The sequence below is a fragment of the Neomonachus schauinslandi genome, chromosome 9 (genome assembly GCF_002201575.2).
Source record: "Neomonachus schauinslandi chromosome 9, ASM220157v2, whole genome shotgun sequence".
Classification (NCBI taxonomy): Eukaryota; Metazoa; Chordata; class Mammalia; order Carnivora; family Phocidae; genus Neomonachus; species Neomonachus schauinslandi.
Window position 1 is genome coordinate 70,353,360 of NC_058411.1, and position 18,899 is coordinate 70,372,258.

General features: G+C 54.0%; 3 protein-coding genes across 6 annotated transcripts; 2 read left to right on the top strand and 1 right to left on the bottom strand.

The window, feature by feature from the left end:
- The first annotated feature begins 103 nt into the window (after nt 1-103).
- On the top strand, nt 104-3,156 carry SDR39U1 (short chain dehydrogenase/reductase family 39U member 1). 2 transcript variants are annotated; one of them, XM_021695498.2, is made up of 6 exons: nt 104-172; nt 485-591; nt 689-771; nt 1,126-1,247; nt 2,014-2,157; nt 2,404-3,156. In XM_021695498.2, exons 1-6 carry the CDS (start codon nt 157-159, stop codon nt 2,814-2,816), a joined length of 885 nt encoding a protein of 294 aa, XP_021551173.1. In that variant the 5' UTR covers nt 104-156; the 3' UTR covers nt 2,817-3,156. The 2 variants fall into 2 exon arrangements, with proteins under 2 accessions (XP_021551173.1, XP_044773964.1); XM_044918029.1 differs by lacking the exon at nt 689-771 and having other exon boundaries at nt 485-587.
- Nucleotides 3,157-4,714: 1,558 nt separating this feature from the next.
- Nucleotides 4,715-13,087, bottom strand: KHNYN (KH and NYN domain containing). 3 transcript variants are annotated; one of them, XM_021695328.1, is made up of 8 exons: nt 13,023-13,087; nt 12,175-12,395; nt 10,228-11,342; nt 9,974-10,104; nt 9,792-9,888; nt 6,882-6,989; nt 6,587-6,688; nt 4,715-6,022 (listed from the first exon to the last, which is right to left on the bottom strand). In XM_021695328.1, the coding sequence occupies exons 2-8, from the start codon at nt 12,373-12,375 to the stop codon at nt 5,770-5,772; spliced, it is 2,007 nt and encodes a 668-aa protein (XP_021551003.1). In that variant the 5' UTR covers nt 12,376-12,395; nt 13,023-13,087; the 3' UTR covers nt 4,715-5,769. The 3 variants fall into 3 exon arrangements, with proteins under 3 accessions (XP_021551003.1, XP_021551002.1, XP_021551004.1); XM_021695327.1 differs by lacking the exon at nt 13,023-13,087 and adding an exon at nt 12,494-12,512; XM_021695329.1 differs by lacking the exons at nt 12,175-12,395; nt 13,023-13,087 and adding an exon at nt 11,953-11,968.
- Nucleotides 13,088-14,075: 988 nt separating this feature from the next.
- On the top strand, nt 14,076-15,441 carry CBLN3 (cerebellin 3 precursor). The gene is made up of 3 exons (XM_021695582.1): nt 14,076-14,456; nt 14,741-14,860; nt 15,199-15,441. The coding sequence occupies exons 1-3, from the start codon at nt 14,157-14,159 to the stop codon at nt 15,394-15,396; spliced, it is 618 nt and encodes a 205-aa protein (XP_021551257.1). The 5' UTR covers nt 14,076-14,156; the 3' UTR covers nt 15,397-15,441.
- Nucleotides 15,442-18,899: the final 3,458 nt, after the last annotated feature.

The window sequence follows — 18,899 nt, forward strand, 5'->3', positions numbered from 1 at the left end:
AGGCAGGGCCACGCCCAGTCTCCATCCTGCCCGCCCCCCCCATTGGAGCGCGCTTCCCGAAAGACGCCTGCGCACAGAGGACGTAGTCGCTTCCAAGATTGGGCTCCCCCACTGCCGCCGCCAAATCTTGCGCAAGCGCGTTAGGTCCTGGTCGCTATGCGGGTGCTTGTGGGTGAGGGAGGGCAGAAAGGGAGAGTCGGGGGCGGGCTTATGGAAAGGTTGAAACAAAGCTTGAGAGGTGGGAGGCAGTTTCTGAGGGAGGGCAGTGAAACGTGCACAGGTGATCGTGCAGCAGCCTTGGCCTCCTACCCCAGGAAGCCGAAACTCCACAGTCCCTGTGACCTGTGTCACCTCTGCATCGCGGGGAGGGGGCGAGAAGGAGGGCAAAAGTCTGAAGTCAGATGGGATGGCAGCAGAGGAGGGGGCCACAAGCGGGGATGGAAGGCGACCCCGAGAGGATAAATACCTCGTATTTTCTGGCCAGGTGGCGGGACGGGCTTCATTGGGACAGCCCTAACCCAGTTGCTGAAAGCCAGGGGCCACGAAGTGACGTTGGTCTCCCGAAAACCGGGGCCCGATCGGATCACGTGGGTATGTCCATCCTCGGGAAGCTCTGGGGGACGGTCTGGTTTGGCGGCGCAGGGCGAGCCCCCACACCCACCCCCCAGCACTGTGTTTTCTCTGACAGGATGAACTTGCTAAGTCGGGGCTGCCCCGCTGCGATGCCGCTGTCAACCTGGCGGGAGAGAACATCCTCAACCCTCTCCGAAGGTCAGCCACGGCCCTGAAGCTGATAGCCTTCAGAGCAGAGGGAGGACGGTGTGACCCTGATGAGCTGTGGAGAATGGAGATGTCCAGATGGAGAACTAAACTCCAATCCCAAACTACTCATCCTGCCCCACTCCTCCCTGCACACCCACCTGCCCTTCTGCCCTCTCAGCCGTTGACTTTCATCCTCACTTGTAACTCAGGATGCCCAAAATATGTGCCTTTTCTTTCTCCAGGAAAGATGGACCACTTCTCTAAACCACAATGCAAGGTTTTGCTAGAAATGGGTCTGGATGAGCCCCAGGGAAAGAGAAAGGGGTATGTTTGTGGCTCATTTCCTTTTTGTTTCTCCTGCAGGTGGAATGAAACCTTCCAAAAAGAGGTTCTCAGCAGCCGCTTGGAGACCACCCAGATACTGGCTAAAGCCATCAACAAGGCCCCACAACCCCCCCAGGCCTGGGTCTTAGTCACTGGTGTAGGTATGTCCCAAATCACCACCCTTTATATTAGCCAGAGGAAGAGAGGTTGCAGTGAGGGGCAAGCTCAGGCCCTTCTAGCTCTACATGCACCAGAGCGCTGGTCTTTTCCAAATACAGAACTTCCTAGGACCTCCATCCATGCATATTTCTTCTGACCTTTGTGTACTTTCACTGAGAAATGGGGATCCCTAGAGGAAGAGGGGATAGTGGCACTGCTCCTGATGCCGGGAAAAGTCCCACCTACTCCCAAGTCCCTTGCTTGTCACGGCACAGTTCTTTAGGAACAGAATTCCTGATTCTTGTATTTCACCATTGGGACGGGATAATTGCAAACAACTATAGAACATATGTCAGCTGCTACTCCAAGTGTTTTACATGTATTACAGCATTTAATCCTCACAGGAACGCTAGAAAATGATTCCCATTTTAAAGATGCCAACAGAGAGCTTATATAACTTGCCTGAAGTCGCAGGCTTAATAAATGGTGGAGCTAAGAGTAGATCTCAGGCAGCCTGGCCCCCAAGTCTTTGCTCTTAACCACTACACTCTAGCAGCCTCTCAACTTAGCCCTGCAATTAAAGGTAAGTTACCCCAGGGCAGCAACGGGTCAACCCATGGAGCAGCTCAAAGGGAAAATATCTATGGCTCTGTCTTCCCATGGGAAGATCCCAGGGGCTGGGGAGGGTGAGACCAAGGGGAACATTGGGTGCCAAGGGCCAGGCAGGACCAAGGACACTGGGGCAAACCAGTGCTGGTCCACCGGCAGCTTACTACCAGCCCAGCCTGACTGCAGAGTATGATGAGGACAGCCCAGGAGGGGATTTTGACTTCTTCTCCAACCTGGTAACCAAATGGGAAGCTGCAGCCAGGCTTCCTGGAGAGTCTACACGCCAGGTGGTGGTGCGCTCGGGTGAGAACCAGGGGCTTGGGTATCAGACAGGGTTGCAATGTCTTCCCTGGGCTGGGGGCCTGGGGGAGTCGGGAGCTGGGCATCCAGAGTGTGAGAGGAGGCTGCCATTTCTGGCCAGCCTGCAGGTGGGAGGACTCGAAGCCCCAGAGAGAGCTAAGTTGGCCTGGGGACGGGGAGACCGGGAGGAACCGTGGAACAGCCCGGAGGCTGAGGAGCCTCCCGTGCTGTCCTTCTTCCCTGCTCTAGGGGTTGTGCTGGGCCGTGGGGGTGGTGCCATCGGACACATGCTGCTGCCCTTCCGCCTGGGTCTGGGGGGCCCCATCGGCCCAGGCCACCAGTTCTTCCCCTGGATTCATATCAGGGACCTGGCAGGAATCCTGACCCATGCCGCTGAAGCAAGCCACGTGCAGGGGGTCCTGAATGGAGTGGCTCCAGCCCCCACCACTACAAATGCTGAGTTTGCCAAGGCCTTCGGCGCCGCCCTGGGCCGCCCAGCCTTCATGCCTCTCCCCAGCGTGGTAGTGCAAGCGGTCTTTGGACGAGAGCGTGCAGTCATGCTGCTGGAGGGCCAGAAGGTGGTCCCACGGCGGACACTGGCCACGGGCTACCAGTATTCCTTCCCAGAGTTAGGGGCTGCGTTGAAGGAAGTCGTCGCCTAAGTAGAGAGGCTCCTGGCAGGGCCTGAGGCCTGCCCCTCTACAGAGGCTTCCTGGTTAGACTGTGAATAGGCTCGGGTACTCCTCTGAGACCTGAAACCATCTGGTTCTTAGGGATTCCTCTCCCTGCCCTCCTTCTCTTTGTTCTGTTGCTCCACCTTATTTAACTGAGAGTCTGTCCACAGTGTCAAGGTTGGAGTCTCATCAAGTTGGGTCCTTAACCTCTTCAACTCCTTGTAAAAGAATTTCCAAGTTTGGTTTCCCTACGTGTTCCGTTACTGTCCCTGGTATCCTTTATGTTGTGTAGAATGCTCTGCTATTGAGGCAATAAAGATAAATTATCTCACAGGCTTTGGTTTGCTCCTTTGGCCTAGATTCTCCTGGAGTTTATGTCCGAGAAAATGCCAGATGACTCTTTCCCCTATGTGGGGCTTTGAACGTTATAATGGGCAACATCTCCCTTCTTGGTCCCTCCATTGCCAAACTGGTAACAAATCTGGGGCATGAGGTTATAATAAAGGTGGAGACTAGAAAATGAGAGAAATGATGATCCATTAACAGTGGGTTCTGTGGTCATCCTGCATACTTGTCCACACAGTGCCTAATATTAGGGTGCCATCAGAAGAAGAGACCAGGCCCCAGTCTAGAACAGCCTTCAGTCTGTCACTGAACAGCAGTGAATAAAGCAATCACACGTTGGTCCTAGGTCATCAAGCTGCAGTAGGACAAAGCCAACATCCGTGTCTGTAAGAAGCTGAGGACTTGCCTCTCATCTGACTGGGGCCACTTCAGGCAACCAGGGTCCCTAGCACAAAAGGGCAGATGATACCCCTGGCCTCCTGCCCTGGTTATCGGCCACAACTTAACCAACAGTTCCCCTAGCCCCCAGTTTGGGCCATCTTAACCAATCTCCTTATTCCCAGAGGACTCTGGGCTGTCTTTGAGCCACCGTCACCCCCTAACTAGCTTCTTTCCAACACACCTGCCCCCAGCTCAGGTCAATACAGGCTAGTGGTATAAAGCAGCAATGGGGAGGAGGGGTGAAGACACCGGGACCCAGAGACTCTCCAGCATCATCCAGCTCCCCACACTGGTTGCTGGAACGAAGAACTGAGGTGGCAGTACTCAACTCGCTGTGCCTCAGGGAGAAGTGACAGCCTGAAAAGGACCATGGCCCGGGACCTACCACAGAGCCCAGACAGCACAGAATCCAGGGGCACCTGTCCTACTTCTTTATCTGGTCTTGGGCTCTTTAGGAAGTTGATGGGCTCTGTATTGTTCCTGAGGGAATGACCCATCTCAAGGGTAGAAGTAACAGAAAAGCGTACTTGGGGGCTGCGCTAAAGGAAGGTCTACTGACCAGTGCTGTCCACGGATGAATGTGCGACCTGGAGGTAGTCCGTTTCCCTGCACAGGACTTTAAGCAGATAAAGGACAGGAGGGGCGCCTGGGTGGCTTAGTCAGTTAAGCAGCTGTCTTTGGCTCCAGTCATGATCCCAGGGATTGAGAACCACATCGGGCTCCCCGCTCAGCAGGAAGCCTGCTTCTCCCTCTCCCACTCCCCCTGCTTATGTTCCCTCTCGCGCTGTGTCTCTCTCTGTCAAATGAATGAATAAAATCTTAAAAAAAAAAAAAAAAAGATAAAGGGCAGGATGTAGGAATCAGGATGGAGAGGCAATGTTCTTATGTAACAGTGGTTGATCTGGTGGCCAGTGAGGTACTTTCCTTCCGACTTGGGATTCTTCGGTTTTCATTTTCCAGATCATTGGTTCATCTCGATAACAACCTCTGAAAACCCTCCCATCCCCATACACGCACACACACACACATACACACACACACACAGCAGAAGTGGGGCTCACTTTATGCCACGTATGTGTTCTGTAGAGAAAATGCTGGGGTCAGATCACATTAACATTGTCATTGCAGAGCATGGCTTCATCAGTCTGGTGAACGCTCAACACTTCAGCAAGTGCATCTAACCGGGGACTTTCTGACACATTCGTTCATCTGTAAACACTTGAACGCAACAGGAGAGCTGCCATTTACAGGAACCCTGAGAGTATTTTGGTAATGCAAACAGTCACCCCTAATTAACTGTTTTGTAAATGTGGATTTGGGGGGTTGCCCAAAAGGGACGCAGCCATTACAGGGCATATGATACTGAGGACGCAGTGTTAATTAAAATCAAGGGCCTGAGCCCTGGGGACAGAGGATCCTCAGCTCTGGCAAAGTGAGGTTTTGGTTAGGCAGCCTGTGCAGCCACAGACAGACACACCTGAGACTTGATGCAAGTACCTTTCCTCCGAGGAGCTTTCCGCTGTGTTCTCATTTCTCTTCCCAGCCGGCATTTTTAGCCCTGATTTACAAGCAGAAGTAAAGGCCAAGCAGCTCCATCAAGGTCACAGACAGACATAGCTGAGACCGGAAGCCCAGTCTCCCTCTGCCTTCTCCACCAGCTCCCTGCTGCCCCACTGTGACCCAGACCCCGTAATACCTCCCCAGGGCCTCCCCAGGGCCCAGCATTCCCTTCGATGCACCCAGCAGCCCAGCCAGGCCTGGGAAGCAACTGTCCCTCTGGCATCCAGAGCCACAGCCAGGGGGAGGAAAGACTTCGCTTCCTTGCCACCTGCTCTTCGTTCCCCACCCACCCCCCCAAGCCTCCATCCCCAACTCAGTTTGAAGGAGCCGGCAGTCCCCACTTCCAGGACCTGCTCTTCCCAGCGGGTCCCCACTCCCTACAGAAACCCTGTGCTATGGCAAGGTTGAGAACTTAAGGCTGAGCAGAACCTCTTGAGAGCTATCTGAGGTCCTGACTCAAGATGAGATCAAGTCCCACCAACTCAGAGTGAGTCTAGGTCAGGGTCTGAGCAGCACAAGGACCCTCACAGAAAGAGCTGAGCTGGGCCAGGCTGAAGCTGACCGGGTGGCAGGCAGGCAGTCAGGCAGGGGAGGCTCAGAAGTTGAGACTCAGCAGGGCCTCGGAGAGCTGGTTGATGTCCCGGCAGTAGGGCTCCCGCTGCAGGATGAAGTCCACCTTGTGATCCTGGCCCCAGAACACCTCCAGCAGCTGGCGCCGCAGCCGCTCAGTCTCCCGGGTCTTCCGGATGCCACTGCTGCCTTTTTCCTCCTCTTCTCTCCCCTGCTGCTGCTGACCGGGTTCTGCGAAGGCCCTGGAAGGATGCTGAGCCTTAGAAGCCCCCTGCGCCCTGGGAAGAAGCAGAGGGTACACGAAGAGCTGATGAGCATCCTGGGGGGAAGCGAGAGCTCAATGGGCCTCCCAGGTAACGGCCCGGCCTATTCCTGGCTTGGGAGTGGGGCTGGGGTCACGGTGGAAGACGCAGTCCTGATGTTCCCCAAGCTGACCACTGAGTGGCAGCATCAAGCCACTTCTGAAGGGGAGAAGACCGGTCCCTTTAGAACCAGGAAGGTGAAGCCTGTCACTATTATGATCTAGTTCTAGTCTAATACAGTGATCGCTTACTTAATAGTCCAGCAGAGGGCGTGTGGAATACAACTGGCTGTAAGTAAAAGCAACCATGTTCCAAATAATCCACCAAAAATATGGATTAGGGGAAGCGCCCCTCCCAGCCAGGAGGGCCTCGATCAGGATGCCCTGAAAAGCAGTTAAAGGCCAGGCCCACAGCAACCAAACAGTACAGAAGCAAGCTGGCCCAGATGAGGTCACCCTGCCCCCAAGTCTCGGGATCTACAAGGCCCCTGCAGATAGAGGGCCAAGGCTGGGGGCTGCCTGGGAGAATGTGGGGCATTACCTGACTGGCTTCTTCAGGAATTCATCCAGCGTGGGGCCATTTCGCCCTAACGGGTCATCAGGAACCATGAAGAGGTTTCCCACAAAAGTGAAAGGCAGCAGGCTGGGTGCGGAAAGAAAACATATGGTCACAGGGGTGCTCTGACGAACCTGCCAGACAGCTGAGACCAGCACCACCAGAAAACTACTGGCCACCATCCTTCGAGACCATATCAAGCCCCTTCCCAGAGTCTTCACCCGGTGGCAGAGCAGAACTGGTTTAGAGAAAGGTCTGAGTACACGCCCTGTTCTCTCACCGCTCCCTGATGATCGCCATCCACTTCTCAGACTCCTCCGCCAGGTCCCGGAACTGGTCATTGGAGACAATGACCCCATCGGTCTCTTCGGCCAGCTTCACCATGAACCTGTCTCAAAAATCACAGCAGCCGTTCTGGCATTCTCCAAGGCCCCAACCCCAAAGAGTATTATTGACTCCCATGACCCACTTCTGTGGATGGAGATCTGGCCCCCCACCTCACCTTGACCCAGCCACCAGGTGCCTGCCAGATTTGGGTGCCATGGGTTGGAGAGGAAACAAAGATGAAGCCAGCATGGTGTCCCAATAGCATCCCCTCCACCTACCACAATCTTCCACCCAACACTTTGTGCCTCATTAGTGAGAGACAGTGAGATCTGGCTCCAGCCCAGTCTTCTTCCACCCTACCCACCAGTCAGTCACAGATCTATCACGTTCTTCTCCTGAAAAGCCTTCCACTCTGCCCCTTCCTTTCCAGTCATACCATTACCCTTAGCTATCTGGACACTGCAGCTGAGACACCGCATAGCCTCCTGATAAGGGGGTCCCCTGACTCCAACCATTCACCACCCTGCAGTCTCTCCTGCCTTCCCCTCAACAAATCTCTCCCCTGCTTGCCCTTTATCTACCGAGTAAAGTCCACATGCCCAGGCCTGGCAGCTAGGGCCTTCTAAGCCCAGCTCGAGCCATCCTTACAGCCTTATCTCTCCTGGTATTCCTAATGAACTTTCAACTCTGCCAAAATCAATGATCAGATAACACCCCGTTCTCCAAACATGTCCTGTGCTGACTGCCACCATGTTTCTCAAACTATTCCCTCCATCTGGAGGTGCTTCCCTAACCTCACTGATGAACAGAATCACCAGGGAACTTTTAAAAAAAAGAGATGCCTGGGCCCCACTTTAGAAATTCTGACTCCACAAGACTGGGATAGGACTCATGAGGCAGTGGATGGGGGTCTTTTCTAACAAGTTTAGAAACTAAAAGATGCAGCCTAGCCCAAGTCCTCAATCGACAAAAAACTGGCAAATCCCTCCCTTCCCAGAAAACTCCTACTAGAAGGGGGCTCCCTTTCCTCCAAGTTGCCACTGTGTTTGGTTTAGGGTTTGTGTGGGCTCCGAAGTCAATGATCAGGCCCGCCCTAATTCCCAGCATCCCCACCTCCTCCTGCAGGCCATGCGCCTACTGCTAGGTGCTAAGTGAGCAGGCAGTATTTGAAAGACAGTGTGGCATACGGGAGACTAGTGATCAGGATTCAGTGTAACATGTCTGGTTCTGAGTTTCTGTCTGGGAAACAAATGAAGGTGTATCCATGGTATCACAGGATAGACAAAAGGCATTTGCTGGTTAAGGGTATTTTACTATCGTGTTACTTCATCTGTTACTCAGCAGTACTCATTCCGTGGGCCTACGCCACGCACCACCGTGTCATTCACTGTAACCAGACAAAATTCCAAATTCGCATCGGGCTGTCTGCCTACTGGGACCTACGTAACTGTACAGACACGTGCCTTTAAAATTCATTACAACTGACTCGCTCTTCAATTTCAATTCTGTGTCAATGCTGGTGTGGAAAGGTTCCATATCTTGGATAATCTGTGAAATCTAGACATAAAACAGAAGAGCATTGGGAGAAAGTGAACTGCCTTTTTGCAGAATACCATTTGCTTGTTAGGGAGGAAACGTTGTTTGAAAAGACAAAACGTATAAGCGCTACAGTTGGAAACTAGTTTTTCTTTAAAACTGAAAATCCTAGAGAATAAAGAACTTGTAGTAGTAAAAATTTTTTAATTGGTTAATTGGGTTTTAAAATCTGCCCATTTCTGTGGCGCCTGGGTGGGTCGGTCGGTTAAGTGTCCGACTCTTGATTTCGGCTCAGGTCATGATCTCAGGGTTGTGGGATGGAGCCCCGCACCGGGCTCTGCGCTCAGTGGGGAGTCTTCTTGCCCCTCTCCCTCTACTCCTCCCCTCCACCACCCACTCCCCACCTCTGCTCTCCCTATCTCTGAAATAAATAAATAAAATCTTTAAAATCTGCCCATTTCCCCACTGTGTAAACTCTGGGGAGGGAATGTGCCCTTCATTTTTCATTTAAACAATTTGGCAGTTTTAAGTTCTCACTTTTCCTTTGCCATGTAATAGCCTTGGTCAAGAGAGGTCACCACTCCTACCCTATGTCTGCGGTTCTGTAGGACAGAGACGAGACCCACTGCCACACTTGATTGGGTCTGTGAACAGTTAAGGAATATCACTGTACACTTGCCTAGCACCTTGAGTGAGGCAAGCACATCCCTCAGCTCCTTTTGATATTCACAAGGAGGGTGACCAAATGAAGAGGACCGAGACAGAGGTTAGCCCGCTAAGAGACTGGTCCGCGGGCAGAGTCAATGAATAGTACAACTTGGGGCTCAAATTCAGATCTTCTGATTCTAAGTCCAGTGACCTTTCTATCAGAACATGTTTTGTATACTCTTAGAATGCATGGCTTGTGTCTCTTCATTTGACTTGTGATTTTGAACATTTACCCTGGCGCTTCCAGAACGTTGGGGGATTTCTCTACATGTTTGGAAATGTGGGTTGTCAGAAGGTACTTGTCAGTTACCCACGTCACCAGCTTTCCATTAAACTAGTATTTTCTAGACAGGAAAGCCTACATAAATACAAGGCAGCATTCAGCTTGAGGAACGAAAAATGAATGAATGGACACCCACGGCTGTCCACCATCTGTCTCATCACGCCTGCGGGGCAGGTTTACTGACTCGTTCGTACAGGTCCATGAAGGAATGACTGGCCATTTTCCCGCTGCCCAGGCTTAGAGACAGCACAAGGGGTCAGGAGCTTCTGTCTCTCCCTCAGTTTCCCCACTGTGTTCCTGGAATCTCAAGACGGGGGCCAGGAGAGAAGCAAGTACCTATCATCATAGGAGGAGATCCTCTTGCCATCCATGACTCGGGAGGGAGTGAGGGAGAGCAGGCTGAGGGAATACAGCTTTTGCAGGAAGTGGCCCTCTAGAGAAACACAGGCGCACAACGGGGTTATCCTCAGGCTAAAGCGGGGCCTATCCCAGGTTGCAAAAGACCAGGCCCAACTCACCTCTGACCCTGGCATCCTTACTGAAGCGCCACTGAGGCACAAAGACGGTTATGTCCCGGTGGCCCCGGTCCCAGAAGTACTGCACAGCAATGGCGATGCCCCGGCTGGAGAAGTAGTGTTGGAGGCCGTGCCTGCGGCGGGAAGGGGTCAGCGCTCCTGGGGCCCCAGAGGAGGGGCCGCTCAGGGTCAGGAACTCTGCTCGGATCATCCCTCCCACCCCCCAGCCTGGATCCTCGGGCCCACCGGGTACTCACACCATGGCCACATTGCTGCCGTCGATGACAATGTGACGGAGGTCTGGCTGGCCGGGGACATTGGCAAGGCACAGGGTGAAAGGGTCCTGCAGGGCCTCCTGGAAACGCTGCGTGCCGGTCACCAAGTTGCCCCCGCGCGAGCCTCGTTTCCACGGAGACCCACGACCTCGTGCCGCGACCTGCTGCTTATCTCCCCTGTCTCCTCGGTCTCCACAGTGCCACCGGGGTTCGGGCGCAGGTGGAGGGCTAGGCACCCTTGGAGGTGAGGCTTTCCCGTTGTGTAGCCGCTGCAGGAGGGAGGCTCCCCGGGGCTGAGCTGCCCTCTGACAGGGGCCCTGGGCACCAGGAGGCTCGCCCTGGACACAGACCGACCTTCCTCTGTCCTGAGGCACCCCCTCCTTGCCCAGGGCCTTTCCTGTCAGGGGCCGTACCTGCCCTGCCATTCCTCCTCCTGACTGTGATCTGAAGGCCCCTTCTTTCTGCCAAGGCTCTTTCCCAGGCAGCTCCTTCCACCCCAAATCCATCTCCCTGGGACCACCCTGCTTCCCTCCCTCCAGCTCCATAACCTGTCTCTCTACCCTCAACTCTCGCCACCCCGTAGGTCCAGGGTCCAGGGACTCCCTGCCTTCACTCGAGGGAGCTCTGACACCCTGGTACTGAGCACCCAGTGGGCCGGGGCTCCCCCCACCGCAGGGGGGCAGTGCCTGGGGTCCCTGCCCCCTGGCTGCCTCCTGCACCAGGCTCAACAGTTCCTCCTGGACAGCTAGGGGCAGCTGCAGCAGGGCCTCTCTGTGGGCATCCCCACAGGGCTGCAGCAGGGCCGAGAAGTCTCGCAGCACTCCAGCACACTGGGAGGTTCCAGGGGCTCGCCCTGGCCGAAAGTCCCAGCTCAGCCGCTCCACCAGCTCCTCCACTCTGCTCTGAGCCATGACGAAGGCCTCGGTCAGGCCACTGACCATCAGCGAACCGGGGGGCCCTGGCACGAGGTGGGCTGATGTGCTCCAGACCAGACAATCAAGGAAGAAGCCCTGGGCTCCCAGGAAGATGCAATGCAGTTTGGGTGGATAGTGGACTTCATCCTGCAGCTCTGGGCTGCAAAGACCCTTCAGGAACTCCTGGGGGAGGAATGGGCGGTGGGGGGGGGGGGGGGGGTAGGGTAGGGAAAAAGGAGACTGCTGGAATTCTACATGGCCCAGTAGCCTCTTCAAGCCTATTGCATCCCACCCCAAGCTCCAAGACGCCTGGGCAGAGCAATGGAGCCCCATAGATCCTGACAAAGGTAAGGATTAAAAAGGGATCAAGAATCCACTTCCTTCCCTTTTCAGCTGATAGTCTATGGCTAGTATTTCCATTTAGAACTTGACTCAACTTAAGGTACTATTATAATTAACTGATTATAATTAACAAGGTTGTCTCTCTAAATATTTATGCGTGTATGTGTGTTACATATTTCCATCATAATGACTGTCATTGCTAACTTTTGCTGAACTCATGCTTTATCTCATTCACAATAAGCCCAATGAGGTGGACACTGCTATTATTCACATTTCATAAATAAGGAAATAGGAGACTCTGTCACAGAGCTGGTAGGTGGTGGAGCTGTACTGGAACCTCTGACCGAAGGAAGCAATGTGGCCTGGCTTCCCATCCCCCACTGAATTCCTTGGTGGGGCCTGCTTGCCCAACTGGATTATCTCCCAGTCACAACTGATTTGAGCGAATCACCTGTCGCTAAGTCTTGGCAGAAACTGGCTCATCACGGCTGAAATGAAACCAAAACTCCACAGAAATAGATTTGCAAAGTCCCTCAAAGTTCAGAGCCACTGAGGTTGCCAGTAAGACAACCAAGGAGTGAGTGGAGATCCTCCCCAGCAGCCCCTCCTCTCCTCTGCCTCTGTGCAGGGGAGGGAGTCACTGTTCCCTGAAGGGGCAGAGAGGGGTGTTCACCTTGGCTCTGCTGGCGTTCTCCTTGGGGCCCTCCAGCTGCAGCCAGATGTGAGGATTCTCAGGACAGTCCTTCGGGAGGACACTCATCCCCACGCTGAAGATGCGCTCCACGTACCGTTGCTGCTCCCGCACCTTGTCCTCAGCCTCCGCAGACACAGCAAAGCGGTCAGGGGACGGCGAGCCAGCCCCCCACGTAGGCATGGCTGCTTGGCCACCCAGCCCTGGAAGGAGGGAAGGCAGCTCAGAGCCTCCTCGTCCCCTCAACCCAAATTTTGGTCTCCCAGCCGACACCAGCTATCAACAGGTCGCACTTAGTTACCCATCTAGTAAACACCCTGGGTCCATCTAGGAAGGGAATGTCAGATTATGCGGAACCGGGTCTTCTCTCCGAGACGAAGTCATGGGCAAACAAGGCTGCCTGTTGGGGATGGGCATCTGGCCTCTGGAAAAGCTGACCAGGGCCCTAAGCAGGAAGAGTGGGGGGGCTCCAGCTCGGTCTGGAGGCCAGAAGTGAACAGATGACAAAACAGTCTCTCTCCTCGGGGGTCTCTGCAGTCTCCGGGTCCAAAGCGGCCTCTTAAAGACGAATCCTCACCGGGGCTTCAACTGGGATGTCCTCTGGAGTCCCTGGTCTGCCATTTCCAAGGTTCTAGCCCCTCCCACCTCTCCCCCTCCCTCCGCTGTCCGCCGCTCCTCTCCGGCGCGGTACGGCCCCACTCGGGGCCCAGGGGCCAGGCCGGGTACCGCCCACAGCCGCCTGCGGCCGCCGCCCCTCCCCCCGGCCGCGCTCTGCACTGGGGCCTCCGGCTCGGCTCCCGCGGCCCGGGCGCGGGGGAGAGCGAGCCTACCCGCCTCGGCCGCCCGCTTCGGCCTCAGTCCCGCCGGCGCCTCTCGGAGCCTGCCGCCCCCAGCTTCGCCCGCGCCCCAGGCCCAGAGAAGGGCGGGGGGCGGGGGGAGGGCCGAATCTGGGCGGGCCTTCCCGAAGTCCTCACCCAACTGGGACCTGTCTTCACATCTCGAACAGTTTTTTGAGTCACTTCCTGGCCCGGGGTGGAGTCAGCCAGACCCCACCCCGCGCTGGGCCGGCTCCGGGCCCTAGCGCGCGCCTGCCGCCGGGCTCCTCCCCGGCCCGCCCCCGGCCCCGCCTCCCCGGCCCGCCCACTCGCCCGCAGTTCCCCCGGGCTCCGCGTCCAAGCCTGGCTGATGGGCTCTTCTCTCCGCGTAAGTCTGGGTTCTCGCTCGTTCTGAGCAGCTGTTTCTCGGGAGAGAAAAGCCGCTCGTTGAGAGCTGGAGGTGAAGAAGGCCTTAGAGGGACTAATCCATTACCTTCGGATGAAGATATGGAAGACCAAGGAGAGAAAGAGACTGGCCCACGGTCACAAGATACTGACACCGTTGGCCCAAGCACTTTCCACCAAAACAATTGTAGGGAAAAGACAAGGGCGCCCGCTTTCTTCCAAGAGCGGAAAGGGGCCACTGAGGGCTGTTGACTAGCGAGGGATTTTGAAGAGGGGAGGAACAAGGAGAAGTAAGGGACTGTAGCGCTGTCTTGCGCACACATGCACTCACACACACACATGACGGGCACTCACACGTCCTCACAGGCACATGACACTCTTAGGAACACACCAAGTTCTCTGTCGTCCCATATGCAGCCTTCAGTGCTCTCCAGGAGGGCTGCCCTGGGTTCTGGCTGTAGCCCTCCTGTCTGGCTGCTTCATCCCTCCTCTCCCTCCTCGAGCCCAACTGCTGCTGTCACTTCATGCCCTGCCAAGGAGGAGGGAACTGCAGTGACGGTGGGAGAGAGAGGCAGGACAGAGAGGTACGGAGAGAGACATGCTGAGACCAGGGAACAGTGAGACCCAGAGAGGGCTGAGGAGCAGGGTGAGAGGTAGTGAGAGTCCGCCAGAAGCGGAAACTGAAAGGAACACCGAGAGGGGGCAGAAGACAGGAGGACTTGTGGGTCACAGAGCCACTCAGCCATGCTGGGAGCCAAGCGACACTGGCTACCGGGTCTCCTACCCAGCCCCAGGCTGCCCTTGGCCCTGATGCTTCTGGCTCTAGGGTGCGGGTGGGCCCAAGAGGGGGCAGAGCCTGTCCTCCTGGAGGGTGAGTGCCTGGTGGTCTGTGAGCCTGGCCGAGCTGCTGCAGGGGGGCCTGGGGGAGCAGCCCTGGGAGAGGCGCCCCCTGGAAGAGTGGCATTTGCCGCAGTCCGAAGCCACCACCATGAGCCAGCAGGAGAGATCAGCAATGGCACCAGTGGGGCCATCTACTTCGACCAGGTAATCCCCCTACCCTTGTCCAGACGACCTGTAAGGACCTGGAATCAACTGCCCAAACCCACTTTGCTCTTAAGGAAAAGCCCCCCACTGTGACCAGGGGCTCCTCAGCGCCACTGCCCGTCTCCCTTCCCTACACTCCTACCCACACCCCTCCTTGCCCTTTCTCACCATTTCTTTTGAATCTGGACCTTCCTCCTGTTCTTGTCTTCTTGCCACCCCTACTTTTCCTCCCCACAGCCCAGTAGTTTCCCCGAGCCCCACTCAGCAGAGTCTGCTTCCCACAGGTCCTGGTAAATGAGGGTGGTGGCTTTGACCGGGCCTCAGGCTCCTTCGTGGCCCCTGTCCGTGGTGTCTATAGCTTCCGGTTCCATGTGGTGAAGGTGTACAACCGCCAAACTGTTCAGGTGACCTGTGGGCTGGGGCCCTGTCCTGGCTCAGGACGGGAGGGGAGGGAAGGTGAACAAGTAGAGTCCAGCTGTGACTCCTCGGTAGACCCTCCATTGACCTGTGGGGTGGGGGCCTGGCAGGGGCAAGGGCGGAAAGGACCGGCCTAGCAGAGAGGGTGGAGGAGGTAGAGGACAACACTGGCCACCTCTCAGCCCTCCTACAAGAGTGCACTGAGCCCCAAGTTCCCAGGATTACAGAGTCCCTTAGGGGCTGGAGAAAAAAAGCAGCCCTCAGGAAAGTGTGGGGTCTTGGGACAAGGGCTGGGCAGAAGTGCTAACTGGGCTCACCTCCCCAGGTGAGCCTGATGCTGAACACATGGCCTGTCATCTCAGCCTTTGCCAACGACCCTGATGTGACTCGAGAGGCAGCCACCAGCTCTGTGTTACTGCCCCTGGACCCGGGGGACCGGGTGTCCCTGCGCCTGCGTCGGGGGAACCTACTGGGTGGCTGGAAATATTCAAGCTTCTCTGGCTTCCTCATTTTCCCACTCTAAAGGTTCAAGCTTTTCAAGGACTGGAATCTAACCCCTGACCTCTGACCTCCGCCCTCTGCCCTCTCCTGCCCCAGAAGCAGCTTCTTTGGGGTAGGAGAGAGGCTCCCTCTGGCTGCCTGTATTCTATCTTCTTGCATGGGACCCTGTGCCTAACACCCAAGGTGAAGAGTGAAGAGTAGAGCTGTGGTGTCTGGGGACCTGGCCCCTCTTACCTCCCCTTCCACCCCCTGCCTCCCACTGCAGCTCTTTGTGCCTGTGGGGTTTGGCAGGTAGGGAAGTCTGTGCCACTTTGCAGACTCTGCTCTTCCTGTTCCTCCACCCCCAGCTCTCCACTCAGTGCTATTTGGGGACAGGTGGCCCAGGTGAGCCTGACAGGCCCCCACCGGGGCCCAGATGGACCAGCCTCAGTGTACCCTGCAGGCTCCTTCCTATGAGGTGTGCCAGCATCACGGATCTTGGCCAGCACAATCAGAAGCTGAGCCAGCACCGTGTGGGCTAGGGCAGGAGGCTTAGGCACCAGCAGAAGTGCGGGGAGGACCACAGAGCGGCCCGGAGCCTGTGGCTGGTGAGGCAGGCAGGGCAGGTGCCCAGCCTGAACATGGTATATGTATTTCATTTACATGGGGACAGCCAGCAGGCAGTGAACCTGGGTATCCATCTGTGCTAGGTCCCAGATGGACTCTGGCCTTCCCCTCCCCATCCAAGAGATGGGGGGGGGTGTTCGCTCTAGCCAAGAGTGGGTGTACCCAGTTTCCTTAGACAGCTGGAGGTAGGGGTAGAAAGTCACATGTGAGCAAGTGTAGATCTCCAGGCATGGAATGTGTCAATGACAAGGCCACCTCCTAGAACTGCTCCACCTTTGTGATCTGAACTTCAGCCACTCCACACTCTGACGGTCACCTCACAGCTCTCTCAGCTTCCTTCACTGTACCTGTTCCAGATGATCCCTCAGCCTCTCTTCTTTCTCCTGATTTGTGCTGTCTTGTCCTCCTTTCTTAAACTTCCTGTTATCTTGGATGCTATGACTCATCCCTTCAACCACTCTCCTGCTGGTATTATAAAATCTCTCTGTCTTACCGAGCTGTCCCATTCTCCCAGCATGGATGAGCCTATCAGTAAAGCAACTAGAGAATGATGGTCAATGAGAAACTGCAGGATCACTGAAGAGACAAGATGCCATTACAATTGGGATCAGGGGTTACAAGTTACAGGCAGGTATGTTGTTGAGAAGATAAATGTAAGCTTGTATATTCAAGTCAAATAAAAAAGGAAATTAGTAATGCTTGAATTAAATAGGAAATACCAATGTGAATTTGTGGTTTTCAAAAGAAATAACTTTTTCAAACGTTGTCACTAAAGTAGCCTAGAAACAACATCAGGAAAAATCTGATATGCATTCTTAGCACCAGGATCTTTGCCTCAAATATTATTCACCTTTAAAATAACTCATGGGGGAGGGGCACCTGGGTGGCTCAGCCGGTTAAGCGGCTGCCTTCGGCTCAGGTCATGATCCCAGGGTCCAGACATCAAGCCCCACCTTGGGCTCCTGCTCAGCGGAGAGTCTGCTTCTCCCTCTCCCTCTGCCCCTCCACCCACTTGTGCTCGCGCTCTCTCTCTCTCTCAAATAAATAAATAAAATCTTTAAAAATAAATTAATTAATTAATTTGATTAGATTAAATAACTCAGGTGGAAGGGTGCCTGGCTGGCTCAGTCAGTGGAACGTGTGACCCTTAATCTCGGGGTTGTAGGTTCGAGCCCCCCGCTGGGTATAGAGATTACTTAAAAATAAAAATCTTTGGGGCGCCTGGGTGGCTCAGTTGGTTAAACGACTGCCTTCGGCTCAGGTCATGATCCTGGAGTCCCGGGATCGAGTCCCACATCGGGCTCCCTGCTCAGCAGGGAGTCTGCTTCTCCCTCTGACCCTCCTTCCTCTCATGCTCTCTGTCTCTCATTCTCTCTCTCTCAAATAAATAAATAAAATCTTTTAAAAAATAAAAATAAAAATCTTTAATAAATAAATAAATAAATAGAACTCAGTGTTCCTTGGAGAATAAATAGCTCCATGTCTTAAATAACTCTAGGCCTGGAACATGTTGTTAATGACAAAAAGCAAGGATATTTTTTTAAAACTGTATAAGGTAGCGCTGAAAAGGCAAAGGAATCCATCTTAAAATGCTCCCACCTGACATACTGTGACAATTTGATCATCAAAAGGAAAATAATAGGGGCGCCTGGGTAGCTCAGTCGGTTAAGCACCTGCCTTCGGCTCAGGTCGTGATCTCGGGGTCCTGGGATCGGGCTCTCCGCTCAGTGGGGAGTCTGCTTCTCCCTCTTCCTGACCCTCTGCCCCTAGCCCCACTCGTGCTCTCTCTCTCACTCTCTCTCTCAAATAAATAAAATCTTTTTAAATTTTAAAAATTTTTTTTTAAGATTTTATTTATTTGTCAGAGAGAGAGAGACAGAGAGAGATCACAAGCAGGGGGAGAGGCAGAGGCAGAGGGAGGAGCAGGCTCCCCGCTGAGCAAGGAGCCCGATGCGGGACTCAATCTCAGGACCCTGGGATCATGACCTGAGCCGAAGGCAGGCGCTTAACTGACTGAGCCATCAGGCGTCCCGAAATTTTTTTTTAATTTTTTAAAAAAGGAAAATAATATAATTAATCAGAACAAGGTGAATTTTTAAAATCCATGACTCTGGAGTGATATTCAAAAAGGAAACAGTCACTATAAAAATGTCCAAAAAGATAGTTAATATACCAAGTGGAGAAGAACAAATATAATGGTATATTTTTAGTTAATTCTGATTAGAAGAGTATAAAAATAGTAGGTATTTTATCTCTTCATAAGGGACACTCATTTCTCTTTATCTGTATAAGTAGGGAGGGGTGGACACATAGAGCTGTGAGTGATTCCAGAGAAAGTTGGAACTGTGTCGAGAATGAAGAAGACTGATTGGCACCATCTGGTCACATACTACGACTAGGAAGAAAGGGAGCCCAACAGTGTGTTGCAAGATGATGAATTAGTCAAACGTCTAAAAGATAACTGCTCACAGCTCAAACTTGATCCTTCATCTCTTGGGAAAGGGGGCCTCTATGTTACCATACTAATTACAATGAGATTTCAGTAACAGTAAACCCAATAATAATGGCTTAACCGAGGAAGATTATTTCTGTCTCACATAGAAGAATTCGCACATAAAGAGTCTAGGGCCGGATTGCAGTTTCATGATGATCACAGCTGAGTTTCCCTTCTTGCAGTTCTACCATCTTTAGCATGCCGTCTCATGGCCCAACATGGCTCCTTGCACTACAGCCATCACATCAGCCTTACAGTCCCCCAGGAAGGAGGAAGGAAGAAAGGGCACACCGCTTTCCTTTATAGAAGCCTTCTGAAAGGTGCATCCCACATTCCGGTTGCATCTCATTGACTAGAATTTAGTCACACCTGGCCACACCAGGCCAGGGAGAGAGGCTAGGAGGTAGAGTCTTTATTCCAGGCTG

Coding starts and splice junctions, on each gene's coding strand:
- CBLN3 (XM_021695582.1), top strand. CDS start 14,157: ATGCTGGGAGCCAAGCGACACTGGCTACCGGGTCTCCTACCCAGCCCC. Junction 14,457..14,740: donor GGGCCATCTACTTCGACCAG/GTAATCCCCCTA, acceptor TGCTTCCCACAG/GTCCTGGTAAATGAGGGTGG. Junction 14,861..15,198: donor ACAACCGCCAAACTGTTCAG/GTGACCTGTGGG, acceptor TCACCTCCCCAG/GTGAGCCTGATGCTGAACAC.
- SDR39U1 (XM_021695498.2), top strand. Junction 772..1,125: donor ATCCTCAACCCTCTCCGAAG/GTCAGCCACGGC, acceptor TTTCTCCTGCAG/GTGGAATGAAACCTTCCAAA. Junction 2,158..2,403: donor CCAGGTGGTGGTGCGCTCGG/GTGAGAACCAGG, acceptor TCCCTGCTCTAG/GGGTTGTGCTGGGCCGTGGG.
- KHNYN (XM_021695327.1), bottom strand. Junction 10,105..10,227: donor GGCAGCAATGTGGCCATGGT/GTGAGTACCCGG, acceptor TTCCCGCCGCAG/GCACGGCCTCCAACACTACT. Junction 6,990..9,791: donor ATCTCCTCCTATGATGATAG/GTACTTGCTTCT, acceptor TTTTTGAGACAG/GTTCATGGTGAAGCTGGCCG.